The 26553-nt window shown below is 45.0% G+C and overlaps 1 protein-coding gene across 4 annotated transcripts in view; it reads left to right on the plus strand.

Annotated features, from left to right (window-relative positions):
• The window catches only part of VAV1 (vav guanine nucleotide exchange factor 1), a gene marked incomplete at both ends in the record, with an annotated part of 51195 nt that overhangs the window by 13557 nt on the left and 11085 nt on the right, over positions 1-26553 (plus strand). For 2 of the 4 annotated variants that reach the window (XM_084251467.1, XM_084251470.1), the window contains 20 exons: positions 15037-15153; positions 15606-15664; positions 15779-15847; positions 16114-16222; positions 16311-16406; positions 17851-17919; positions 18098-18201; positions 18769-18868; positions 19600-19695; positions 19916-19984; positions 20246-20332; positions 20416-20501; positions 20870-21002; positions 21664-21773; positions 22450-22551; positions 22771-22868; positions 22953-22975; positions 23144-23189; positions 24666-24802; positions 25128-25193. In XM_084251467.1, coding sequence (XP_084107593.1) covers positions 15037-15153; positions 15606-15664; positions 15779-15847; positions 16114-16222; positions 16311-16406; positions 17851-17919; positions 18098-18201; positions 18769-18868; positions 19600-19695; positions 19916-19984; positions 20246-20332; positions 20416-20501; positions 20870-21002; positions 21664-21773; positions 22450-22551; positions 22771-22868; positions 22953-22975; positions 23144-23189; positions 24666-24802; positions 25128-25193 — 1776 coding nt within the window. The remainder of the gene's footprint in view (positions 1-15036; positions 15154-15605; positions 15665-15778; positions 15848-16113; positions 16223-16310; positions 16407-17850; positions 17920-18097; positions 18202-18768; positions 18869-19599; positions 19696-19915; positions 19985-20245; positions 20333-20415; positions 20502-20869; positions 21003-21663; positions 21774-22449; positions 22552-22770; positions 22869-22952; positions 22976-23143; positions 23190-24665; positions 24803-25127; positions 25194-26553) is intronic. The other 2 variants (XM_084251468.1, XM_084251469.1) reach the window with 2 other exon arrangements.

A 26553-nucleotide genomic window follows, 5' to 3' on the forward strand; every position in this document is an offset into this window, starting at 1 on the left:
CCACCAAAAGGGGCCTCTGTCCCTGCACCCTGATTCCCTGAAGGAGGGTGCTGAATTTGCAACCTTTCCCACTCTTTCTTCATCTTGGGCAGGCTGTGCTGGTGAGGACCCGCAGGCAAAAGGGAAGTATCTGGGTGCTGATTTGCATGAAGGCAAGGTGCCAGCTCAACTCTGATGTTTTGGTGGAAAGAGGAGGGGAGCTGGGGGTTGCCCCCTACCCGGGAGGAAATGTTCTCACACACCCCACCCACATTTATTAAAGGGCCCTCCCGCTTTTTGTCACCTTCACCCAGGTTCGAGGTACCGGGAAGTCCTTCTGGTGGTCTAACCTCAGTCACTTCTACTGTCTGAGGGAGCCCCATGCTCTAGCTGGCCTCCCCACCAGCCCAGAGGCCTGATGAGTCATACCCTCTTTCCCCCTTTGAGGTCTCACGTGACTGGGGAGAAGCCATCGCAAGGCTCAGCTGATCTCCTTGAGGTCAGGAAGGAACTTCCTCGGGCCGACCACCATGCCATCTGTTCTGCTGTCCGTGCTGACCTGCAAGCTGTCTGGAGTCACCCCATGACTCTGCAAAGGCTGCTGGGCTAGAGAGTCGTGCTTGTGGTTCCCATCTCCTGTTGGGCCCTTGTTATGTCGCCTACTATGTGGTACAATGAAGGAGGCAGCCTAGTGTGGTTCAAAGAGACGGATGGGGTGGTGCAGTGGTTATGGCCTGGCATCTGGCGCCCCGTTCCTGTGTGGCTGGGAGCAGGTGACGCCCCCGCTCTGAGTCTCAAGTTGTCCCATCTGTCAAATAGTGGTTAGTGAATAAATCAAGCCACCAACTTTTATTGAGCACCAACTATGTGCAACAAACAAAATATATGGAGTTCTGCCCTGGTAGAGCTGGTGTCCTTGATACCGGAATTGTCAGGCCTAGTCTCCCAGCCAGGAACGGATCCCAGGCTGCAGGGGCAGCGCTGAGTCCCAGCCACTAGACCCCTACGGGTTGGTGTCTCACGAAGCCGCAGCAGGAACTTCGCAGACGCTCAGGCAAGCAAGCGGGAAGAGGCAGGTTTGTTTAGAGAAAGAAAAGTTTATTGAGGAGAAAAAGAACAGAAATAAAGTGGGACTCCCAGGCCAGGAAACCAGGCCTGGGAGGGGCAAGGAAGCCAAAGTGGAGTTGTGTCTCAGGGAATATAGACCTTTTTTTCCTCATTATTCTGAAACTCCACCAGTCTCTTTGTGATTGGTTAGTTTTCGGCTGTCTCACTTAATTTGTTACTGAGTGGGGGATCTTTACATTTTTTATCTAACAGGTTTTTTTTTCCCATTTGTTGTATCTTTATTTTTATGGCCCAGTCCTCTGGATGGACATCCCTGCATTGAAGTTAAACAGCTGCCCTTCTAAGTTGTCCATAAATTAAACCACTCTCTAGTTCTCTAATCTCTGTCTCCCTTTACCACCTGAAGGAAACCGGGACTAGCATTAACAATGTTGTCCTTGGTCCTGGGATGTTTGTTTTTCCTAGTGGAATTAGTTACTTTTCCTTGGGTGTCCTTATCTCTGAAGCTTCCCTAAATTCTTCAGAGGTCTCCTCCTGCACTGTCCCTAAAACTGTATAATTCCTAGCTTGTCCTGTGTCTCATCCTAATGTGTTGGGAGGTGAGGGGGAGATAGACAGACAATAACAAAGTAAGTGAAATATGCAGGGCCACTGGATGGGGCTGATGGAGGTGCCATGCCCACCCAAAGGGGCTGCCCAGGTATTGTCTCTTGCCAATGTTGGTCAGCCTGTTTGTCTCTGCTCCATCCTCTTCTAGCAGGTTAACCTGACCTCTTTAAATTGGCAGCAATTTCCCAAGAAACCAAGACAGAGGTTGGGATGCCTTTGGATGCTTGGGCTCCAGACAACATTCACTGTCCCTTCCGCTGTGTTCCTTTGGCCAGTACAAGTCACAAGACTAGCCCAGGTACAAAAGATGGGGAAATAGATCTGCTTCTAGATGGCAAGTGCAGAAAAGTACAGTCACAAAGATGGTGGTGGCTGTTCTAGAATTGACCATGACGATGGTGAGAAGGGCTTGGATTTGAGAGCTATTTTGGATATAGAACACAAAGATCCTATAAACTGGCCAAAAGCAGAGGATTAACTGGATTGATACTTGCAAAACACTTAGAAATACTCTTGGCTTATAGAACATACTCCAAAAACTTCCTCTGACTATTATAGGGCAGGGTGAGGGGCACCCCAGAGCCCCAAAACCCTCCTGCTCTAGTTTCTGCCATCCACCACATAAAGACAAAACATACTCTAGTGCATAAGACCTTCAATAGAAAACAACTTTAACACAATTAGTGTGCAATAAAGAGAAGCAAAAGAATATAGTAAAAATAGTTTCCCCAAGTTACCCTCGTGGTTAAGTCTTCAGCCAAACAGGGTTGGCCCAAAGCAGAACATCGTAGCCTCAAGGGCTTGCCACAAGTCTAAGGCACCTTTTGGTGGGGACCCCCAGAGAGAAGGCAGAAGGGGCCAGGCAAGTCTGGAAGGAAAATAGCAAAATTAAAATCAAGATAAAGGCTGCCATTGAGAGTCTCCCCACAAGTCTCTCACCCATGTCTGTTTTAAGTGTCTCTTTCCAAGTCCCCCAAGTCCCTGGACAAGTCCAAGGCTGAGAAGCAAGCACAGCTTCTTCATGTCTCTCTCTGCTCCATGTGCCTCCTTCAGCTCTCCTTCCTGATGTCCCTCTCAGTGTCTCTCACTTCTCTTTTTTTTTTTTTAAAGATTTATTTATTTATTTATACAAGCACTGGGTACAGTCAGAAGCGTGGGAGGGTGAGAGAATTCACCAGAGCCAGAGCGGGGAGCAGAGCAGGCAGAAGGACCGAAGCACACTGCGGGACCCTCCTCCTGTGGCTGGGGAGCAGCCGGGGATCAAACCGGCGCTGCAGAGGCTGCGGGCAGCTTTGCAACCCAGCGCTCAACCGCTGTGCCACCGAGGAGGCGCTCAACCACCGAGGAGGCCCTCACTTCTATTTCTTACTCAGCTCCACCCTTCCTTGGGTGGGGCATGGAACCTGGAAACGCCCCTTTCCCTGGGGACCACCCTGCTACAGGACTTGATTATGAAGACTGGGGACTATTGAGAATCATCCTAGTTGCTGAATGGCGTTGGAGATGCTGGAGGAGTGAGTTTGAGTGGCAGTGATGGCAGCCTTGAACTTGAGTTTGAAGTGCCTACTGATGAATAAGTGATGTTTTCCCAGCTGTAATTGAATAGATTGTTCTGAAAACCTGACCCTGGAGTGGAAAAGATGTCCAGATTGTCTTTGAATTATCCTCAAGTTGTTCCTTTATTTATTGAATAAATATTTGTGGGGCACCACTGCATCCCACCACATGTCTGGGCTCTGGAGGTGACTCGACCCTAAGCTCTGCCTTCACCATAAGACTTGTGATCAGGCCTGGGGTGGGCCTAGGGGGACATTATACTAAGGAACTTGGGGTGAAACAGTGAGAGCGAGGACTTGATTTGGGCAAAGAAATTGGAGGAGGTTTCCTGTAGGAAGAGATACTAGACATGGGCCTTGAAGGATGAGCAGGTATTCACCATAAGCAGATGTGAAAGAATCTTTTAGCCTAGACAGCAGTCCTTTGTTCGTCTCCATGTGTATAATTAATGGACCAATTGGTAAGAGGGCCTGAGGGTATAGCTGTGGAGTCTCTAGGATCAGACAGGCAACAGGTAGGATCCAGTAAGCACTTTTTTCCCCCACATAATTATCATAGAAGAACTAACTGATTGACAGTTTAATTTCATTTCTCCAATGATGAATCGATGAATCAACCAGCTGACTTTATTTAATGCATTAAAGTAGTTGTCCATTTAGTTTCATTTCCCCATTGATGAAATAGGAAGCCAACTTTTTGCAAACTGATGTGTTATCATTTTCTAGTACATAGTATGCAACTTGGATTTACATTCTTTGATCTCATATATCCAGTAAGTTTGATCACTGAAAAATACAAAAAAAAATGTATAATACTATGAATTAGTTATAATTTACAAAAAGAAATTCAGTGCCTTGTATGGTGTTGCCATGAATCTACACAAAGAAGTCATGTTTCATGTCTATTTTGAATGTACCCTCTTTTATTTTTCATTATTTTCTCTTTTAAGGGGTCAACTAATTGACCCCCTTATGGTCAGTGAGTTATGTGGCAAAAATATTTTCAGAGAACCTGCTTGGGATGCTTACAGCAAAACTACCATACCTCTCTGTCTCTGGTCCTTTAGAGTGTTGTATTAGGATAACACTAGTTGCTGTAACAAATAATTTATTTCAATGACTTAGCACAATAGAAATTTATTTCTGTAACAGTCCAATTCCTTTGGTGCCTTGTGGGAGGCTTTTTCTCATGGGATGCTTCAGAGACTCAGGCATTTACATTTGTGGCTTTGTCATTCCTTAGATTCTCTGCATCATTTCTATCCAGCCTATAGACAACAAGGGAAAAAAAATAAGATTTGGAGAAGGCAATCCCATTTCTTAAACCATTGCCCTGAAAGTAATGTGCTTGGGGAAATTAGCTAGAACCATTGGCCAGAACTGATCATACACAGCTCACATCCACTTGCAAGGGGTGGGGGCACAGGGCGGGGGAGGGGCAGGGAATGGGAAATGTAATCCTTTGCTGGACAACCCATTTTCCAGCAGCATTTCTATATTGTGGAAGAGAAAGCGTAACTCTTGGTGGATCCTTAGTGGCTCTGTCACAGAGAGGCAGCAGAAACAGAATCAAGATCTAGAATGTGACAAGAGATAACCCGTTTTGCTTTGTAACCTTGAATACATTCTACTTCTAGTCTCTCTCTCTCTCTCTCTCTCTCTCTCTCTCTCTCTCTCTCTCTCTCTCTCTCTCTCTCTCTCTCTGTCTGTCTCTCTCATCTGGAACTCAGCAACATTCACACCGGAAGTGCTGTGACCCTGGTGAGGAGTGAATTTACTGATGAGAGAAAAGTGTTTGACCTCCTCCCACCTTCAATGCCTGCTGTCCTGTTCTAACCCCTCTAGGAAGTTTTTCCTGATCTTGAATTCCTCACTTTGACTCTTTCTGAAATCTCAGTTTCTCCAGGCATTTGAGAGGCATTTTGGTGGTGAACACAGTATGAAGTTCTGGCAGTTGGAGGGTGCTGGTGATAAAGGAGAGTTGTTCAAGGCTCTAGCATATGCTTTGGGTGCCCCATTCACAAGCCTCAGCCCACTCTAGAATCACCCCCAGAACATTTTTAGTTGGTTCCCTGTGTGTCTCTGAAAATGTTTTCTAGCTACAGAAAAATGCTCGGTCTGCCGGATATGTCAGGTTGGAAGGAAATGAGAGTCAGTGATGGATGAGGGTTGATGGATAAATACCTCAACATTCCATTTCTTAGATTGGAAAATTCTGGGGCACTGTCTATCCCACCTCCCAGAGATCAACAGCAGTTGAGTCCCTGTTTATTCCAGCAGGTCCTAATCAACACCTTCTGTATCCACATTTTCTCTTCCCACTTCCTCGCTGCTCTATGAGTACTTTTTAGGATCACATTTTAGTTAAACTGCTTGGACCCTACCCCAATTCTCCTCTCAGGGCTGCTTCCAGGACCCAAACTGAAATAGAGATCCAACCTTAATATGATGCACAATTTTGATCGTAAGAACACCCCCAAATGACTGTAACATAACTGTAATATACAAAGAATAAATGTGAGTGTAATGTATGTAATTTCACCGTATGACAAGAGTTTCACAGGTACCACCTGAGATGGTTTTAGATAGACCACAAATACACCACAAAGGACATGCATCACACGCTGATAATATTATTATCTGATGTCCTTTCAGTCCTTCTAGTTTCATCATGGAGTGTCTCAGTCTACATCTCAAGGGCGTGTAAAGCGTATATGAAGCCCATAAAGAATAATAAATGAAAATTGTACCCATCACTCATGGTAAGAATTAGAACATTACCACTTCTTGGGAATCTTTGAAGCAGTATTTCTCAAAGTCTTCTGACCCTAGTCATAGTAAGAAGTAATATTTTTTACATTACTTCCCAATCCACTGTCACAAGAGCACATGAAAAGTTTTATGGATCCATTCCTGCCATTTTGATATCAGAAACACAAATTTATTCCATGCTAGTGGGATCCAATAAGCTGATATCATGACCTACTAATGGGTCATGATCCAGTTTGGAAAACATAGTTTTAGACCCTCCCTCTTCTTCCTCCTCCCCTGTTCCCCAGTGGAAGCCACTCTCCTGAACCTGCAGGCAATAATTTTCTTGATATTCCTTGTAGTTTTGCTAAATGTGTATCCCTAACCATTGCACTGCCGAATCTGTCCATTTCTATACTTAATATAAATATAAATGGGATTATAATATGTATAGCAAATTGCTGTTTTAATCAACATTATGTTTTAGAAATCTGTATGGATGTGTGTGTGTGGCTGATCCTTTTGGAGTGCTGTATTCAGCTGTGTGAAATCACCCTATTTATTTATTCATTCTGCTCTTGATGGCTATTTGGGTAGTTACCAGTAATAGCAGTGATTACAGTGTAAAAAATTACCCCAAGACTTAGGAGCAAACAGATGTTGATTGTCCTGTACAGTTTCTAGGGATCAAGAATCTAAGGACAACTTAGTTGGCTGGTTTTGATTCAGGGTCGCTCATGAGGTTCTGCCAAGATAATGGTTTGGGCTCCCAATATCCGAAGTTTGGGGATGGAAAATTATCTTTCAAGATGACTTATTCACATGACTTTTGGCAAAAGATCTCAGTTCCTTGCTGTGTGGCTCTCTCTGTAGAGCTTCTTGTAACGTGACTTTACCCAGAGTGGTGGTGGCTGGGTGGTTGGGGGTGAGAGAAAGAGATAGATAGTTAGATATGCATCACTAGTCCTTGAGTCTCACGCTGTCTTTTCTGTCTTATTCCGTTCACTAAAAGCAAGTCATGGTCTTGTTCACATTCAGCTGAAGGGAATGACTCAAGGCCAGGAACATCAGGAAGTGTGGATCGGCATGAGAGTCACTTACCACGGGATTCTTACACACATTCTCTCTCTGGGTGTTCTTGTTCATGTCTCTTGGTGCAGATGCAAGTTTTATTATTTAAAAATAGGAGTTTTGGGGTAAAAGGAGCGATAACGCCAAACTGTTTCTCAAAGTTTTGAAATGAATTCACATTCCAGGTGGTAGTGTATAAGAGTTTCTGGGACCCTACATCCTTTGCCAACACTTGATATTTGCCCAACTTGAAAAAAATGTACATATCTGGTGGGTGGGAAATAGTATCTTGCGTTTTATTTTACATTTTTCATATTTATTTTCAATGTTCAAATATTTTGATGTCACCTGCTAGACAGATAATTTCTTGAGTGTTCTAGGTTATTTATTTTCTCTAGAAATTCTTTTATTTTTGAGGCAATATTGGTTTACAACACTGTATAAGTTTTAAGAGGACAGCGTCACAATTTTTCAAATGAATGCTACTCCACACGCACACTACCAAAGGTTTAGTTACCACCCACCACCATCAAATTCCTCCCTCTCCTACCTTCTTTTCTTCCATTGTCAGAATCTAAAGGTGTGTTTTCTATTGTTTGTTCATTTGCTTTGCTTTTTATATTCCACAAGTGAGTGAAATTCACATTTCTTTGATAACTACTGAGATTGACTGTCTCTTCGTGGATTTTAGGGCATTTGTAATTCCTCTGCGGTGAAACACCTGTTCATGCAATTTTTGCACTGAATCACCTGTTTTTTTCTTATTGAAGCATCAGGGATGCTTCAATATATATTATATAGCAAATATATACTAATACATAGCAAATATCCACTTTCACCTTGTGTCTTGTCTTTTCACTGTTTTCATGATTTTTTTTGATGAGTAGAACTTTATTTTTGTTATGTTAGCCACATCTCTCCCTTTATAATTTGGGTTTTTTGTATATTGTTTCAGAATCACTCATGATTCTGAGGCCATGCAGATATTTGTTCTCCTAAATTGTCTTCTAAATGTCTTCCATTTGGCATTTAAGTCTTTAATTCATCTGGAAGTGTTTTGAGTAGGGTATCAGGTAGGAATTTACTTGGCTTTTTTCTTTTTGCACTTATTGATAACCAGTTGGACCACACACGATTATAAATACCTCTTTTTCCATGCAGCTGCAATACCTGTTCAGTCATAGAACACATTTTCATATATGTGTGGTTTATTTCTGGGTTCTTTATTATAGTTTGTCTTTACCTCTGTATTACTTATCTATTGCTAAGTAAAGAATTATCTCCAGAAAGCCATTTATTATTCTTGTGACTTATGTGGATAGAGAGTTTTGAAATGGCGTGGCTGGACTGTTCTCTTTTGCGGTTTCTCATGAGGTTACAGTAAGAGGTTGGCTGGGCTGCAATATCTGAAGGGTTGGCTGGGCCCGGAGGGTCCACTTTACAGATGGCTCATCACACGGAGCCTAGGCCCTCTCTTCAAGACTGCTGAGTGGCAAACATGGCCGCAGGTGAGCTAGGTAGGATCCCAAACCAGAAGCTGTAATGCCTTTAGTCGCCTAGCCTTGAAAATGCACATATTGTTATTTTTTTATTTTATTTTTTAAAATGCTTTTTTCTTTTAACATGCCAATATTGTACATTACATTACCAAATTTTCCTGATTTTTAGCCATCTTTGCATATCAATTTGCATATCTTCGCATATCATTTCTTTTTTTTAATGGGTTTCTTTTAATTTAAATTTTATTTTTATATTCCCCATACAATTACAACCCTCATATTTTGACCCCAAGCCCTCCTTTCCCTGCCCCTCACCCCCCAGAGAGTGTCTCTGGTTCATAGTTGTTTGTTGATTTCGATATTTTCTTTCTCATAGTTATTCTTGAAAACGCACGTATTGTTATTTCTACCACACTCTCTTTGTCACGCAAGGCCAATATTGTTGGGGGGATGACAAGACAGGCATACATACAGGGGTCTCTGGACCATAAGAGGTCATCTTGGATGTAACTACTGCAATCCCATGCTAGTCTTATTAGTATAGGTTTATGATATGTCTTGATATCTGGTGGAACTAATACTCCCACTTTATTTTTCTTCTATTGGTTTGTCTTGGCTATTCATGGCTCTGTGTTTTCCCATATAAATTTTAGGATTCATGGGTCAAGTTCAGTGAAAAAACATTTTGAGACTTTAATTGAATGGCATTGAATCTATACCTCAATTTTGGAAAGGGATTTTGAAAACATTAAGTCTTTATTGTTAAGGATAAGTATCTATTTCACTCTGTTTAGATTTTTCATTTCTTCCAATAAATTTTTAAAATTTTCTCCGTAAAGGAGTGCCACTTCCTTTTGTTAGATTTATTAGATCTTACCAGAATTGTTTTTTTTTTTAATTTGGTTTTACATTTCTTAGGCTATGATAAATGGCATCCTTTTTAAATTGAAGTTAAGAAAATGAAATTTTAGAAAGCTGGAAAGTGATTAAAAAATAAAGAGGTTGAATGTAAAGCTTGAATATTAGTTGAGTGATAGAAGAAAAAACATAATGACTATATTATTAAATGAATCTGTTTAATTTCCTATCTTCTCCATAAGATTCTGTGGTCTATGAAGATTCTATGATGTATCTCCATGAGATTCTATGAAGTCCATGATGCAGGGAGCATGTCTATCTGGATCACAATTTTGTCTCTAGTGCCCAGTTCAGGGCACAGTAAGCATTGGAGGAAAGACCAGATGAGTAGTAACCACCCTATCTGGTATTATAGTGCCATTATGGTCTTGCCTTTCAGTTTCTTGACAACTAAAATTGTCCTTAGACAATTAGGTGCATTTGTATGTTCACTACTTAAAGTGGAGTGGGATGACATTGGTGGTGGTTAAGTATGTACAAAGAGAAGGCTAAGTCTTTCATGGAAATACACTTCTTGAGATATTATTGATCAGGAAATAAGGCATGAACTTAACACAAGAAAAGGATCATGGTGAGTTTAGATAAAAATAAATAAGGGGCCTCCCTGGTGGAGCAGGCAGTTGAGTGCTGCACTGTGAAGCTGTCTGCAGCCTCTGCAGCGCGGGTTCCGTCCCCAACGGCCACCGAGAATCCCACATGGTGCAGCAGACCTCTCCTGTCTCGCCCGCTGCTCCCCTCAGCAGTGTATTTCGTCAGTCTGCCTGTTCTGTTCCTGGCTCTGTTTCAGGTGAATCCTCTTACCCTCCTTCGCATCTGGCCTGTACCCCGGTTCTTGTATAAATAAATAAAAAATCTTATAAAAAAACCAAAATAAATAAGAAGATAATATGGTATAAAGAAGATGTTATATTTAATGAACACAAATAAAAAAAAAACAAGTCCAATTTTCACACAGTGAAATGCTCAATTCTTCAGTTTACCATTCAACAGGTTCTAGCAAATGTGTGTACTTGGGCAACCCACACCCTTATCAAAACATAGAATATTTCCATCACTTGTGGCCTTTCTGAGTCAATCTCCACCACCCTCTCTACCCCAGAAGTAACCACCAATCTGATTTCTATCAGCATGGGGTAGTTGTGTTTATTCTAGGATTTCACAAATGTTATCTTTTTTGGAAAAAAAAACCCTTTTCTGGTTGAGTATTGGTGATGTACCAACACACAGTTGACTTTGTATATTGACTTTATATTCAGCCTCATAGCTAAATTATTTTACTAATTCTTTTCATATATCGTATATTCATTTGGGCTTTCTAAGGTGGCAACTGTATCATCTGTAAAAATGACCACTGAATTTCTTTCTCTTCTTCCATTCCTTCATCTTGCTTGGTAGTGCAGACTAAGATCTTCAATACAGCATTGAACAGAAGTCGCAATAGTGGGCATCCTTGCCTTCCTTCTGATTTCAAAGAGAATATTTCCAGCACTTCACTATTAGGGTACAATATTTTGCTTTTTATTTAAAACAAAGGCTCAGTTCTCCCCACCCAGCCCCACCAAACCATCCTTGCCCATACCCCATCTGCTTCCCTTCTTCATTCTTTCCCCGATTTCTCCTATTTCCTCTGGTGACCATTTTCTTTTTGCGGATTTCAAGTATTATTCCTTCTATTCTTTGTATATATAAATTTTTTTTGGTATTTATATTCCACAGATGAGTGAAACCCTCCTTTAGCTGTCTTTTATTTTTGACTGATTTTGCTCAACCTAATCATGTCGAAGTCCATCTATTTTCACCCAAATCCACCATGTCATCTATCTTCAGAGCGGTGTAATATTTCATTGAATATATACTCCACAATTTCTCTGTTGAAGGCCACTTGGGTTGGTTCCAGGATTTGGTAACTGTGAACAGTGTTGCTATATATGTAGATGTAGATAAATCTTCTTGTCTTCAAGTTTTCATGTCATTTGGACAAATACCTAATAGAGATATTGCTGGGTCATATGGAATTTCCAGTTTTATTTTCTTGAGACATCTCTAATCTGTGTTCCACAGGGGCTGTACCAACTTGTATTCCCACCAACAGTGGATGAGAGTTTCTTTTTCACCACAACTTTGCCAGACATTTGCTAATTCCATTCTTTTTTATATGGGCCATTCTCACAGGGGTGAAGTGCTTTCTCAATGTGGTTTTAATTTGTATTTCTTTTATAATAAGTGATGGGGAACATTTTTTTCATATGTCTGTAGGCCATCTGAATGTCAAGGATTTTGCAAGACACTCTTTATCAGGTTACAGAAGTTGCTTTCCATTCTTACTTTGCCAGGAGATTTGTATCCCCTACTCTTTTATCAGGAATGGGTGTTGAATTGCTACTGTGTCTTTCATGCATCACTACCATTGCTAATCTCATTTTGACAGAAAAAAACAAGACTTTGGCAGGCAACACAATCCAGCTAGACTAATAGCACTATTTGCATCCTATTATTTTACACTTGCATCTGTTCATTGCAAATGGTCCTAGTTTCCCTTGATAATAGGCCACAAAATTCTCTTCTGAAATATATTCATTTATGTTAAATTCCATGTTCTGTATATAATCTGCATGTGGCAGTAATTGAGAAAAAGATAGAACCTGAAATTGGTGGTGTGAGATACAAAGACACAATGAACACCATGCAGTGAATTGATTGAGCTAGTAGCTGTGGCACAAGGCTTGAAGTTAAGCTGCCTGAGTCACATCTTGGCTCTTTCTGTTCCTGCCTCAATTTCCTTATCTGTAAAATGAAGATAATTATCATAATCATCTTGCAAGAATGCCATATCTATACATGTATGTAGAGGGCAGAAGAGTGGTTATCAGGGGAGATATTAATCAAAGGGTACAAAGCTGCAGTTACATAGGATGAATCAGTCTAGAGATCTAATATATAGGCATGATGACTATCCTTAATAATACTGTACTGAACAACGGAAATACACAAAATAGTAGATTTCAGATGCACTCATCAAACACAAAAGCATGGCAACTATATGAGGAGATGACATGTTAATGAATGTGACTATAGTACTCTTGTCACTATGAATATTGATATCAAATCAACACTGTAAGTACATAAAATTTTTTGTTTAAAAAATATATATAAATTAAAAATAATAGAGAGCCAGCGCTGGGAACTGAGTGCATGGTGGGAGTTTGTGCAAAGCAATCCATTGAAGTTGTGGTCACGAAAGTTGGCTCTAGATTCACATCATCCAGGAGTTAAATCTCAGCTCTTCATTGACTTACTCTTCCTGTTAATAATTATCTTGGGAAGCTTCCTTGCTTCTCTGAGCCTGCTTCTTGGTAGGTAAAATGCACATTAAAAACTCATGGGCTGGGCCTCCCCTGGTGGCACAGCAGTTGAGCGCTGGGCTGCGAGGCTGCCCACAACCTCTGCAGCGCCGGTTCGTTCCCCGGCCACTGGTGACGGTCCCACAAAAAGCAAAAACAAAAAAAAAAAAACACACAAAACACCTCATGGGCTGTCATGACAATGGAATAAATTGGAGTGCCCGATCATGTGTCGTAGGCATCTGAGAAATGCAGACACTGTTATTGTAGAATCACAAAGTAGGGGTTGGCACATATACAGGAACCACCTGGAGAGCTTGTTATTGTAAAATGGAGCTTTCTAGGCTCCACTGCCATCCATCCATCCATTAACAAATATTTATCTGGATTTTACTGATGATAAACACTGGATGCTGGACATTCACCTAGGAAAAAATAATGGTCTCACCCTCCTAAAATGGACATTTTATTGGGGGGAGATGGACAGTAAACAATTGAAGTAACTTTAGGGAGAATAGAAAATGCAGAGTAATAAGAAAAGAAAAAAAAGAAAGAAAAAGAAAATTCAGAGTAGGTGCTGCAATTTAAAATAGGGTTGAGCATCTTCTCCCTGTATCCTCACAAGGTTTCCTTACTGGGTGTGTCTGAGTCTTTTCTTACAGGGACATAAGTCAGAGTGGATTAGTGCCCATATTAATGACCTCATTTTACTTTGATTACCTGTTTAAAGCCCCCCATCTCCAAATATAGTCACATGCTGAGGTCTTGGGAATTAGGACTTCAACGTGAATTTTGTTTGTGTGTGTTAGGGTGGGGGTGGGGGAGAAGGGCACAATCAGTCTACAACACAGGGAAAAGTTCATTGCAAGAAGAGGAAGCAGCCAGTGCAAAGGCCCTGGGGCAGGATTGTGCCTGCCCCATATTGGAGGAATGACAAGGAGGCCCAAGTGGCTGGAGCAGAATCAATGTGGCAGGAGGAAAGGGAGGCCATTCTGCAGGGCTCTGCTTGCTTCAGGGATGTTGAATTTTTATCCAAGAGAGGTGACAGTCCTGGAGAGCTGTGGGCAGAGGAGGGATGGGACCTGACTCAGGTGTCCACAGGCGATTAGACTGGATAAATATGAGTGGAAGGCTCTGGAAAATACATTTTTAAAAGTTTGAGCTATAATTCACATACCCATAAAATTCATTATTTTAAAGTGAACAATTCATTGGTTTTTAATACATTCACAAAGTTGTACAACCATTACCACTAACTAAGTCCAGAATATTTTCTTCACCCCAAAAAGGTCTCCCTTACCTATAAGCATTTCTTCTCCCACTAGCTCCTGGCAATCACTAATCTACCTTCTGTCTAAGGATTTGCCCATTCTAGTCTTTTTAATGAATGGAATTATATCATAAGTGGTGTTTTGTTACTGACTTCTTTCATTGATCCTAATGTCATCAAGGTTCACGCAGGAAACAGCATTTTTTTAAGATTTATTTATTTATACAGGAACTGGGGCAAAGTCAGGGTGCAGGAGGGTGAGAGAATTCACCAGAGACAGAGCGGGGCGCGCAGAACAGGCAGACTGACCGAAGACACTGCAGAGGGGAGCAGCGGGCGAGACAGGAGAGGTCTGTTTCGCCATGTGGGTTGCTCTCTGGCCAGCCGGCAATCAAACCCACACTGCAGAGGCTGCGGATAGCTTCACAGCGCAGTGCTCAACCTGTTGCGCCACCGGGGAGGCCCAGGAAACAGCATTTCATTGCTTTCTGTGGCTGATCATATTCCATTGCATGTGCACAGTCAAGCATTATGTGATGACTTTGGTCAGGGAAGGACTTGACAGGGGTATAAGACAGCGGTCCACCACCCATCCTAGGTATGCTGTGGCTGTACCATCTAGATTTGTGCAACACACTGTGTGACACTTACATAACAATGAAATCGTGTAAGGATGCTTTTCGCAGAACATGTCCCATTGTTAAGTGACATGTGGCTGTTTAACACATTTTGTTATCAATTTAAATGATTACCTTTATGTTATATGAATTTTAACTCAGTAAAAAAAAAAGGTTCAGGGGTAGAATCGACTTCAGGTACAGCTTGATCTTTATCATAGAGGCTGTGGCTTACTGAGAGGGTCGATGCTCTCTCTTTCCCCTTCTGTGACAGTCCTCAAGTCAGGCTGCCTGGGGTTCAGCGCTTCCCCTGTCCTTTTATGTTGCCTCCACCCTCCTCTCGCACTCTCCCCACAGTTCCTGTGCCTTAAGAACATCCGCACCTTCTTATCTACCTGCTGTGAGAAGTTTGGCCTTAAGCGGAGTGAGCTTTTTGAGGTCTTTGACCTTTTCGATGTGCAGGACTTTGGGAAGGTGAGCTGGGTTGAATGGATTTGAATGAATATCCACCCTGGGCAATGAGTGATGAGCCAGACCAAACTGTATCCCAAGTGCTTAAAGAGCTGAGCTTGAGACCTGGGTCACTGGGTTGGTACCCCTGCCTTGACACTTGCTGTGTGACCTTAGATATGTGGCTGTGCCTCTCTGAGCTCTAGTTCCCTAATCTGTAGCTTGGGAATAATGTCCTTCATCCTCTTCGAGTGGTTATGAGGATTAATAAATTGAACAATGGGATCAAGTGGGGGGTGTTCAGGGAAGGGAACACGGAAAAGCTGGCACGGGGGATGAGAAAGTGAGGGCAATCCTGAATTAGGCTCCCGAGCATGGGGTCTCACCTCAAGGTCTAGTTCAGGTGCGTGGAGTCGAGGCTGTGTTCTGGCGAGCGGGTGTGCAGGGGTGCATAGCAGCCAGGGCTTTTGTTCCAGGTCATCTACACCCTGTCTGCCCTGTCCTGGACCCCGATTGCCCAGAACAAGGGAATCATGTAAGTAACCCTATGAGCTGGCAGCCTTGGGCTTACTTGGCCCCAATCCTTCTGCTGGAAGCCCCCTCCCTGCCTGCCCCCCACCCTCTGCTCACATCTTCCTGGCTCCTTCAGGCCCTTCCCCACGGAGGAGGAGAGTATGAGTGACGATGACATCTACAGCGGCCTGTCTGACCAGATTGAGTGAGTGTCTGGGACGGCGACCTTGCTCTGAGGTCTGAGGGAGACATGGCCCTGCCCTGGGGATCCCGGTGGGGCAAGGCCTTGTCCTAGGGTCTGAGGGAACCAGGCCTGCCCAGGAGGTGTGAGGGTACTTAGTTCTGCCCTGGGGTCTGCCCGACACACCTTGATCTGGGAGGAGGTGAGGGGTCCCTGCCTGGGGGCTCTGGTGGCAGCGCCAAACTGCACACCCCCCTGATTGCACACCCCCCTGACTGCACATCCCCCAGCGACACGGTGGAAGAGGATGAAGACCTGTATGACTGCGTGGAGAACGAGGAGGCTGAGGGCGACGAGATCTATGAGGACCTCATGCGCTCGGAGCCTATGCCGATGCCGGTGCGTGGGGCAGGGTGCGTGGCTTGGATGGGCACAGGGTGTGGGCAGATCAGCGCCCCCAACACTGGCTTCTCGCCCCCGCTCTCAGCCCAAGATGACAGAGAATGACAAGCGGTACTGCTGCCTACGAGAGATCCAGCAGACAGAGGAGAAGTATACGGACACACTGAGCTCCATCCAACAGGTGCCAGGCGCTGGCCAGCCCTGCTAGGCGCATGTGTGGGAGCTGGGCCCACTGAGGGGCGCCGTCCAGCCCACGTGACTCTAGGCGCTCCTGGCCCCCAGCTTTGGCTCGCTTTCTTTCCCTTTAGCTCTGGTTTTCTCCATCTTTTACCCGGTCTCTGTCTTGTTTCTCCATCTCTTTTTGCCTGGGTGTCTCCCGACTTTCTATTTTTTTTTTACCATGCCTTTTTCCCCCATGCAATCACCCATTTAAAGCATACAATTCACTGGGTTTTGGTACATTTACAAGGCTGTGCAATAGTCACTACTGAAAATGTTTTTGAACATTTTCATCATCCTCCGGAGAATCCCATAACCACAGCCCCTCAGCCCCTGTCCCCCTAGACACTGGAAACCACTAAACTACTTTCAGTTCAAGGTAGTTATACCACAAACATATTTGCCATGTAACTACTTGTTGTGTAGCAAGTTTGCTGTGAAAGAGAAAAGAATGAAAAAGAAAAGAGGGACATTTGAAAGGTGTCACGAAACTTGAAAAATGAATACATTAAAAATACAAATACAAAATACTTGGGTACATTTAAAAATGTATATTTATGGCAATTTGGGGGGGGATGTACCTATGCACGTGGCTTATAAGCTTTTTGTTTGTTTATAATATTACACATTTTGGCGGGTAATATTTGGTGATCAAATGTATAGTACGTGTGAAATCAGAGTGTGTAAAGCCAGATCACACGCTGCTATACTGGAAAATGATAACCTATCACTTTGCAAAGAGTTGGTTTCTTCTCAATGGGGAAGTGAAACCAAACAGATAACTAGGTTAAATAAATTTAAAAAAAGATGGTTGATTAATTTGTCAGCGGAGAAATGAAACCAAATTGTTAAACAGTTATTCTTTTCTCTTTTATAAAAATTGCTTTACAGCTAATAGTTATATGGCATAAAATTTACAGCAAAACTACTGGATGTGCTATCCCTGTTTCTATGAATTTACCTATTTTGGATATTTCATATTAATAGCCTTTTGGGTCTGGCTTCCCTCCCAAAACATCATATTTTCAAGGTTCATCTACTTTTATGTGTGCCTGGCATTCCCTTTTCATGGCAGAGTAATATTTCACTGTATGGATGAGCTGCGTGTTGCTTGTCATTCTTCTCCTGATGGGTATTTGGGTTGTTCCCAATTCTTTGGCTACTATGAGTAATTCTGCTGTGAACATTTGTGGGCAAGTTCTTGTGTGAACAGTCTTCATCTCTTTGTATCTGTCTCTGTCCATTGTTTCCTTGTCTCTGTCATTGTTTCCTTGTCTCTGTCTTTCTCTCTCTCCCATCCCCTGTTTCTGTTGCCTCTTTCCATCTCTGTTACCTTGTCTCTGTCTCTCTGGACTGAACTGGAGGAAGGGACCTCACCGTCCTTCATCCTTCTCCCCTCCTTGTAGCACTTCATGAAGCCCTTGCAGCGGTTCCTCAATACTCAAGACATTGAGAACATCTTTATCAATGTCGAGGTGAGCCAGCTGATCCCAGCCCTCCCAGGCCTCTGTCTAGCAGGGATAATCTGCTGACCCCAACTGTCCCTGGAGCATTGCGGGTGGGAGTGGAGCAACAAAGAGTGGGAGTATTACCCTTCTGCCTGGCTTCCTGAGCCCCAGGCTTGGCCCTACCCATACCCCTCTCTCTGAGTAGGACCTGCTTAACGTGCATACCCACTTCATAAGGGAGATGAAGGAAGCCCTGGCCACGCCTGCTGCACCCACCCTCTACCAAGTCTTCATCAAATACAAGGAGAGGTGAGACCCAGCTGACCAGCCCAGAGTCCTGGGTGTCTCCCTGCCCTGCCCTGCCCAGGCTGCGCTTCTGGGAGATGTGCCTTCAGAGATCACCACACAGAGGAGCATTTCTTCCTTTGCTCATGAACTGCCCATCTCTGGTTCAGTTCCCTGCTCTGCCTTTTGTGAGCTGTGTGGCTCTGGGAAGTCGTTCAATCTCTCTGTGCTTCTGCTTCCACATCTACAAAATCAGGGTGGCATAGGAACATGCCTCCTAGGAGGTGAGGACTGAATAAATTGATGCCTACAGTGCTCAGCACAGGGCCTTACACACAGTAAGTGCTTAATAAGTGTTTGTTAACTAGATGAACACTGAGAAGAGATGATATACCAGGTGCTGGGCTGAGCACCTTGTGCATACCTCAGTAACGCTGTAATCACCCCTCCTGGGAGTTGGTGGTTATGTCCTTCAATAGGCAGGAGGCCTAAGGCTCAGCATCATCCAGCTGGGAAGAGGCTAGGCCTGGACTAACACTCAGAACTGCCTGAACTTGGTGCCCACTGCCGTTATCTGTGCTCTTCCTGCAGGTTCCTTATCTATGGCCGCTACTGCAGCCAGGTGGAGTCGGCCAGCAGGCACCTGGACGAGGTGTCCACACTCCGGGAGGATGTGAAAATGAAGCTGGAAGTAGGAACTGGGTTCGCCCATTCTTTCCCGGCCCCTGGGATAGCAGAGAGGAGACTGAGCTGGAGCAGAGTTGCCACATTGTGCTACCGCCCAGCTAGGGGTGTCCTCCTGAAAGTTTGGGTGGGAAGGAGGTGGTAGGCAGCCATATCAGGGAAATGGAGTATGTCAGGATGGGCCAGAGAACTGAGCCCTGACCCCAGCTAGACCTCAGTTCCGGGCTGACCCCCGATGCCAGGCTGAGGTCCTGACCCTGAACTGAACTCTGACTCCAAACTGAACCTCAGCCCCGGGTTGAGCCTTAAGTCTGGGCTGAGCTCCAACTTCATACTGAGCACTGATCTCAGCCAAACTCAGATCCCAGACTGAGCCCGAGGCCTGGACCAAGTCCCAGCCTGCAGCCCTGTGTCTAGTGGAAGCAAAGACATGGCAGGCATGATAAGAAACCGTGTGTGTGTGTGTGTGTGTGTGTGTGTGTATGCGTGTGTATGTGTCTAGCCTTTTCTGCCTCCGCAGCGGGGCCCTCCATATCTGCCCCTCTCCCCTCTCCAGCCTGCTCAGCTGGCAGATCCTGGGCTTCCATCCTGGGCAGCCTTCCAGTTGGGTCTTAAACTGCCCTTCACCCCACAGCATTCTTCCTTCCTATTTCCCTGGAGAGATACAGTGCTTCAGGTTCTAGAACAACCCATACTTGCCTCCCCCTCATCTTGCCCCTGCTTCCTCTGCTCCCACAGGAATGTTCTCAGCGAGCAAACAATGGGAGGTTCACCTTGCGGGACCTGCTGATGGTGCCAATGCAGCGGGTGCTCAAGTATCACCTCCTTCTCCAGGTGTGCAAGAGGGGGTCCCCTAAGTATGGGCTTGGCATAGCTACCTCCCTGTGCCATAGGAGTGAGGGCTGGGAGGGATCATTCGGGCCATGCCCCAGCTTCCAGGGACAGCTGGGCAAGTAAGGGGGAGCCACTGGGCCAGGCTTGTTTGGAAGAAACACCCCCCCTCACCCTTGGAGGAAGGCAAACCCAGGTTATGTCTGTTCCCTTGGCCTTGCAGGAGCTGGTGAAACACACACAAGACCCCGGAGAGAAGGAGAACTTGCGGCTGGCTCTGGATGCCATGAGGGTGAGCGGGGCAGGGAGTGGGCATGGACACATTCAAGGCAGAGCCGGGTGGTGCCATCCCTATACCATCACCCGTGGAAACCTCCCCACCACATGGTGACAAGCCCATGTGACAAATAAGTTATTTGCGGCAACCCCTTAACGACCCTGACATGCCGTGGACACTTTCTGTCAGCCTTCTGGCCCACCCCTGGTGGGCGCTGACCCCCCATCCCGGGCCAGGCGGGGTGGGGGGCCCGGCTCACCCCTGCCCCACCTTCAGGATCTGGCGCAGTGCGTGAATGAGGTCAAGCGGGACAATGAGACGCTGAGGCAGATCACCAACTTCCAGCTGTCCATCGAGAACCTGGTGAGGGGGAGCTGTGGCCACCGGGGAGGGCATCTCTGCCCCTTCTTGGTGGCCTCTTGCCAGACTCCCTGCCTTTTGCACAGGGCCAGTCTCTGGCCACCTACGGCCGGCCCAAGATCGACGGGGAGCTCAAGATTACCTCGGTGGAGCGGCGCTCCAAGATGGACAGGTGAGCGGAGCCGGTGTGGGGCTGCCAGTGAGCGGGGCAGGGGCGGGGCAGGTTCCTGGATGGCCAGGGGGCGAGCCACATGGGGAGGGCGCTGGCTGCGTAGGCTTGAGCCGAATTTGCAGATAGGCAGGTGGGCGGGGTCACCTGGAGAGCACTGGAGACCAACTAGATTGGCAGGGCAGCGCCAGCGTGGCCGTGTGCCAGGCGAGGGCGGCATGAACAGGTGAGCATTGTCAGGTGGGCGCAGAGGAGGAAAGTGGCCCCAGATGGACAGCGGCGCTGGGCCAGGGGTGGAGGGGATCCCTCAGAGAGCCAGTGGAGATGGTTGGGAGGGTCCAGACAGGAGCCCCTGACCCAGCTGCTTCTAGGTACGCCTTCCTGCTGGACAAGGCTCTGCTCATCTGTAAGCGCAGAGGAGACTCCTATGAACTCAAGGACTTCGTGAGCCTGCACACCTTCCAAGTTCGAGATGACTCTTCTGGAGATCGCGACAACAAGAAGGTGCGACTAGGAGGCCAGAATTGGGGGCCCCATTATTGGGGAGCCCCGATCTAGCTCGAGGAGTCCCAGTGTACTTGGCCTTTGCAATGCCCTTGTGTGTGTGAGTGATGTGACTGTGTGTACAAATGTGTGATTTTTATTTTATCTATCTATCTATCTATCTATCTATCTATCTATCTATCTATCTATCTATCTATCTATCTATCTATCTATGTATACAAGAGCTGGAGTACAGGCCAGAGGTGCTGGAGGGTCGGGGGTGAGAGGATCCACCAGAGACAGAGTGGGGAACAGAACAGGCAGACCGACCAAAACACACTGCCGAGGGGAGCAGTGGGTGAGTCAGGAGAGGTCTGCTGCGCCATGTGTGTTGCTCCCTGGCAGGCCGGGGATCGAACTCGCGCTGCAGAGGCTGCGGATTGCTTCACAGTGCAGTGCTTAACCCCTTGCGCCACCAGGGAGGCCACGTGTGATCTGTAATTAGCATGTCTACGTAATTGGCTGTGCTGGGAGTTCCTTTACAGGGCTACCGGTGCTTGGTTCTCCTGGGAGCAGAGAGGCTGATATTGGCCCTACCCCTCAGGGGAGCAGGGGTGAGTGGGTGTGTGCTCCTGCCCTCTGCAGGGTGGGGAGCTTCATTCTGAACCCTGCTTCCCTGTAGTGGACACACATGTTTCTCCTGATTGAGGACCAAGGCCCCCACGGCTATGAACTCTTCTTTAAGACGCGAGAACTGAAGAAGAAGTGGATGGAGCAGTTCGAGATGGCCCTGTGAGTCCTTTCCTCCACCTTTCCAGCCTCAGAGGGCTATCACGGGGGTGCAGGGACCGGGAGGCAATTCTCTGCTCTAGTCTCACCTCTGCCTTGCCATTTTGTGGGGCCATTCTGAACCTTAGCTTCCTCCCCTGGGAAATGGAAGGGCAGGCCTAGGCTGGCTGCAGTCCCTGGAATCCAGGTTCTGTGCAAGGTTCAGGTGCTTGCCTGGGATTCCTTCCTACCACACCCTCTTTTCCGCCCCCTTTCTTTCCCTCCTTTTTCTTTGTCTTTCTTTTTCTTTTTTCACATAACAAAAAATAGAGCCATTTTAAAGTGCATGACTCAGTGACATTTAGTTCATTCACAGTGTTGTGCAACCACCACCTCTAGGTCTAATGTGTTTCTGTCTCCAAAGGAGACTCTACCCCGTTAGTACTCACCCCCCATTTCCTGCCTCCCGGGACCAGGTAACTACTAATGTTTCTGTCTCCACCAATACTTGTAACTGCACTATTTACAATAGCCAAAAGATGGCAGCTACCCAAATGTCCATCAGTGGACAGGTGGATGGATAAACACAATAGAATATATCCATACGATGGAATAGTACTCAGCCATGAAAAGGAACGAAGTCCTGATACATCCGAGTTGCAGCTTGTATCTCATTGCCTGAGTTATCTTCCTTCCCCAGCTCCAACATTTACCCCGAGAATGCCGCTGCCAATGGACATGACTTCCAGATGTTTTCCTTCGAGGAGACCGCATCCTGCAAGGCTTGCCAGATGCTGCTGAGGTGGGAGTCTGGGAGGATGGGCCTGGATCCTGGGCTTGGTCAACTTTAGAGTGCCTCCTCCAGTTGCCAATCCCTTGAACTGGGAGGTTGAGGTGGGGGTGGGGGCTCTCCATGTCTTTCCTGCCCTAAAAAAGAACCCAACTGGACCCATCACATTCTTGGCAAAATGACGTGTCTATTCAACATCATTGACTTTCTTTATCTCTCCCTGAATCCCAGAGGCACTTTCTATCAGGGCTACCGTTGTCATCGGTGCAAGGCACCTGCACACAAGGAGTGTCTGGGGAGGGTTCCCCCGTGTGGCCGACCTGGGCAAGGTACAAGTGAGAGAGAGGTGGGAGGCGGACTTGGTTCTGTATGGGGGATTTCCCATCCTGACTATTTCCTTTTCCCTCCCACAGATTTTGCAGGGACTCTGAAGAAGGTAAGACCTCCATGCTTCTTTCTGTGCATGAAAAACCATGGGGAGTAAGGCGAAGAGGACCCAGGAGACCCCAGCATTGGGCATAGTCCTTTACTGGGTGCTCAGACAGGGACTGAGAATGGCCAGAGAATGGGTAGCCATGACTGATTGCTCTGTCTCTCTCTCCAGGACAAGCTACATCGTAGGGCACAGGACAAAAAGAAGAATGAGCTGGGTGAGTCAGGATCGCTGTGTGGGGCAGGAAGAAATCAGGTATTTGCTTCAGTGGTGCTGGCCTAGGGACAGATCTGAACAATTATATGAATGACCACATAATGTCCTGCTTCTAAAGCACTTACTCCAGTCCTAGGAACCCACCACCAATGTATTAAGACCATTGCTCTCTCTCTGTATCCTTTCCAGCATTTTTTTGTTGGGGGTCTTTTTAATATGTGCCATTTTTATAGTGTAAGCTGATACCTCACTGTTTTGGTGGCATCTCCCTTATTAAAAGTTGAACATTTCCCCTTATATCTGTTGATCTTATAGATACCTCCTTTGGTGAACTCTGTTCAGATCTTCTGCCCATTCATTGATTGGGTTGTTTGTTTAAAGTGAATAAATCTTAAGTGGATGGCTCAGTGAATTTCTGCCCATGTAACCAACACTCAGATCAAAGTATACAATATTTCCATTACTTTGGAATTTCACTGTCTGATATACATTAATTAAATTAATTAAAATTAAATACCCTTAAAAATCCATGGAGTCAGTCACACTAGCCACATTTCAAGTGTTCTGTGGCCACCTCTTGCTAATGGCTACCATATGAAACAATACTGATTATTTAGTATTTCTGTCATCACAGAGAGTTTTATTGAACAGCACAGCTGGTCATGTTCTCTGCTAGTTGGTACACACCAAACTCCCAGAGAGAACTGTTATCTGACCTCTATCCTTTTGAATTTGTTTTGCCTGTCCTTGAACTTCATAAAAATGAAATCAGGCAGCATGTACTTCTACTTCTGACTTTGCTTATTGTACATGCTTTTGAGATTCATTGATGTGGTTGCCTGTACCAGTACATTTGCTCTTTTTCATTGCTGTGTGGTGTTCCACAGTGTATTTATATCATGATCTGTTCATCCATCTTATTGACGACATTTGGTTCTTTACCAGTTTTTGGCAATCAATAATCAATTTGCTGTGAACATTCTAGGCTATTACTTTTGGTGAGCATGTATTCTCATTTCTCTTGGGAGTACAGACGTGTGTCACTTAATGATGGGGATGTGGTCTGAGAAATGCATCTTTAGGTGATTTAGTCATACTAACATGATAGAGTGTAACTACACAAACCTACATGGTATAACCTACTACATACTTAGGCTATATGCTAGAGCCTATTGGGACCAACTCTCATACATGTTGACCAAAATGTCATTAAAAGATGCATGACTATATACTAAAGAGGAATTGCTGAATCACACAGTAGAAATTTATTGACTTTTAGTATTATAGGTACTGCCAAATGGTTTTCCAAAGTGGATCCCCACCAAAAGTGTAGGAGAGTTCCAGTTGTTCCATGTCCCTGTCATCACTTAATATTGTCAGTTTTTAAAATTTGGGGCATCCTGGTGGGTGGTGAGACTCAGGTTTGGAAATCCATGACTACTAATCACATCATACCACTACCTTTCCTCCTCTCCAGGCCTTCCCAAAATGGAGGTGTGTCAGGAATACTATGGGCTTCCTCCACCACCAGGAGCCCTTGGACCTTTTCTGCGACTCAGCCATGGAGACATTGTGGAGCTCACCAAGGCTGAGGCCGAGCAGAGCTGGTGGGAGGTACAGGCTGGGGCCCTGGGAGTGATGAAGAAGGACCCAAGTATGGGGTTGTAGGTGTTGGTGACCTTGGGAAGAGGGGCCATGGACCCACTGAATTCCTGCAAGGGAAGACTGCTCTGGAGGATATGCTGGAGAGGGTGGTTTAGACAGGGATTTCTTGGGCTGACCATTTTCCCAGGAAATTGATATTGGTTGTACCTTTCTGGGCCATTTAGGTCAAAGAGAGATGGAGGGACAGCTGGAGTAGCCACTGGGTAGAAAGATGCACACTTATGTGGGTATATGGTAACCTCTCTGTTCATGTCTTTCCCTCCCGCCATTTTAGGGCAGGAATACATCTACCAATGAAATTGGCTGGTTTCCCTGTAACAGGGTCAAGCCCTACGTGCATGTGAGTCCCTTAAGTCTTTTCCCCCTTTATTCTCGTAGGAAGGTCTTCTCCCTCATACAGGGAGGAGCAGGGTTTCAGAAGGCTGGCTAGTCTCCAACTTCCTTCACAGGCGCTGATTAGAGTCCTGGGTTGTCATGCCCAGCCATACCTCTTTGCCCACCAGATATTTTTAAAAACATTGAAAAGTCTGTTTATGGACATATTTCCCCTTCATTCCTACATCCTTCCTAAAAACCTTCTCCGCCAGCCTCTTGTTCTTTGCATGTGGTCCACTCACCAATTCCCTAGCTTACTATGATGACTTCCAATCTTTTCGACTCTCCCCCAGCTTCAGCTGTTCCTTCGCTCTCTGTCATAACCCACACCAGAGCCTGAAGAGGGAAACCCCCCTCTATTTTTGTCACCTTAATTTTATATCATATCAGACTGCCAGAGAAGTGAGAATAATGCACTAATTTAGCCCTGATTCACTGGTTATTGACATGTCCTGTTTGACCTCTTTCTCTGCAACCTTTATTTAAAATTTTTATTATTTACTAATCGTGAAATATTTGAAAGTCAGTCTACAGACATATTTCCCCTATATCCCTACATGCTTTCTGAAAACCTTCTCTCACACAATCCTAGCATGCTGATGGTTCTGTTGACATCATGCTATTATTTAATCCATAGTCTGTGTTTCGACTTTGTAATTTTCTTAAAAAACATCTTTTACAGATTTTTTTTGTGTGGTCTGGAGCTCCCTACACTATGAGGTTATATAGTGAGTTTCCACTCCATCATTCCTTCCAAATTTATTAGCTAATGTTCTACAGAAACATTAGAAAGGAAGAGTCATTTCTTGTAATCTATGTATGTGTACGTAGGTGTGAATATACCTACTTAACTAGGCATCTACCTAGCATCCATGTATCTGATATTTATGTATCTATCAATCATGTGCTAATGATCACCTGTATATCTATGTATTGATCAGCTATGTATCTATCAATTGTCTATGTATGTATCCACCTGTTAATCAGTCTTCTATATATTTACCTAACAATCATCTATGTATCTCTATATCTAACTATCTTCTATGCATCTGTGTCTATTTATATATACCTATCAATCAATCATATATGTGTCAGTCAATCAATGATCATTGTATCTAATGATCATCTGTGTCCTCACCTGTGTATATCTGTGCATCTATCAGTCAGCTATGTATCTCTGTGTTTTTATATCACTCATCTGTGTATTGATATATCAATCAATCAATCACCATGCGTCTAATGATCATCTTTGTATCTATCATCCTGTATATGTGTGTCTCTATGTATCCTCTCTATCTATTGATTAATCAATTAGTTGGCCTCTA

Source organism: Talpa europaea (genome assembly GCF_964194135.1).
Source record: "Talpa europaea genome assembly, chromosome: 12".
NCBI classification, from domain to species: Eukaryota; Metazoa; Chordata; class Mammalia; order Eulipotyphla; family Talpidae; genus Talpa; species Talpa europaea.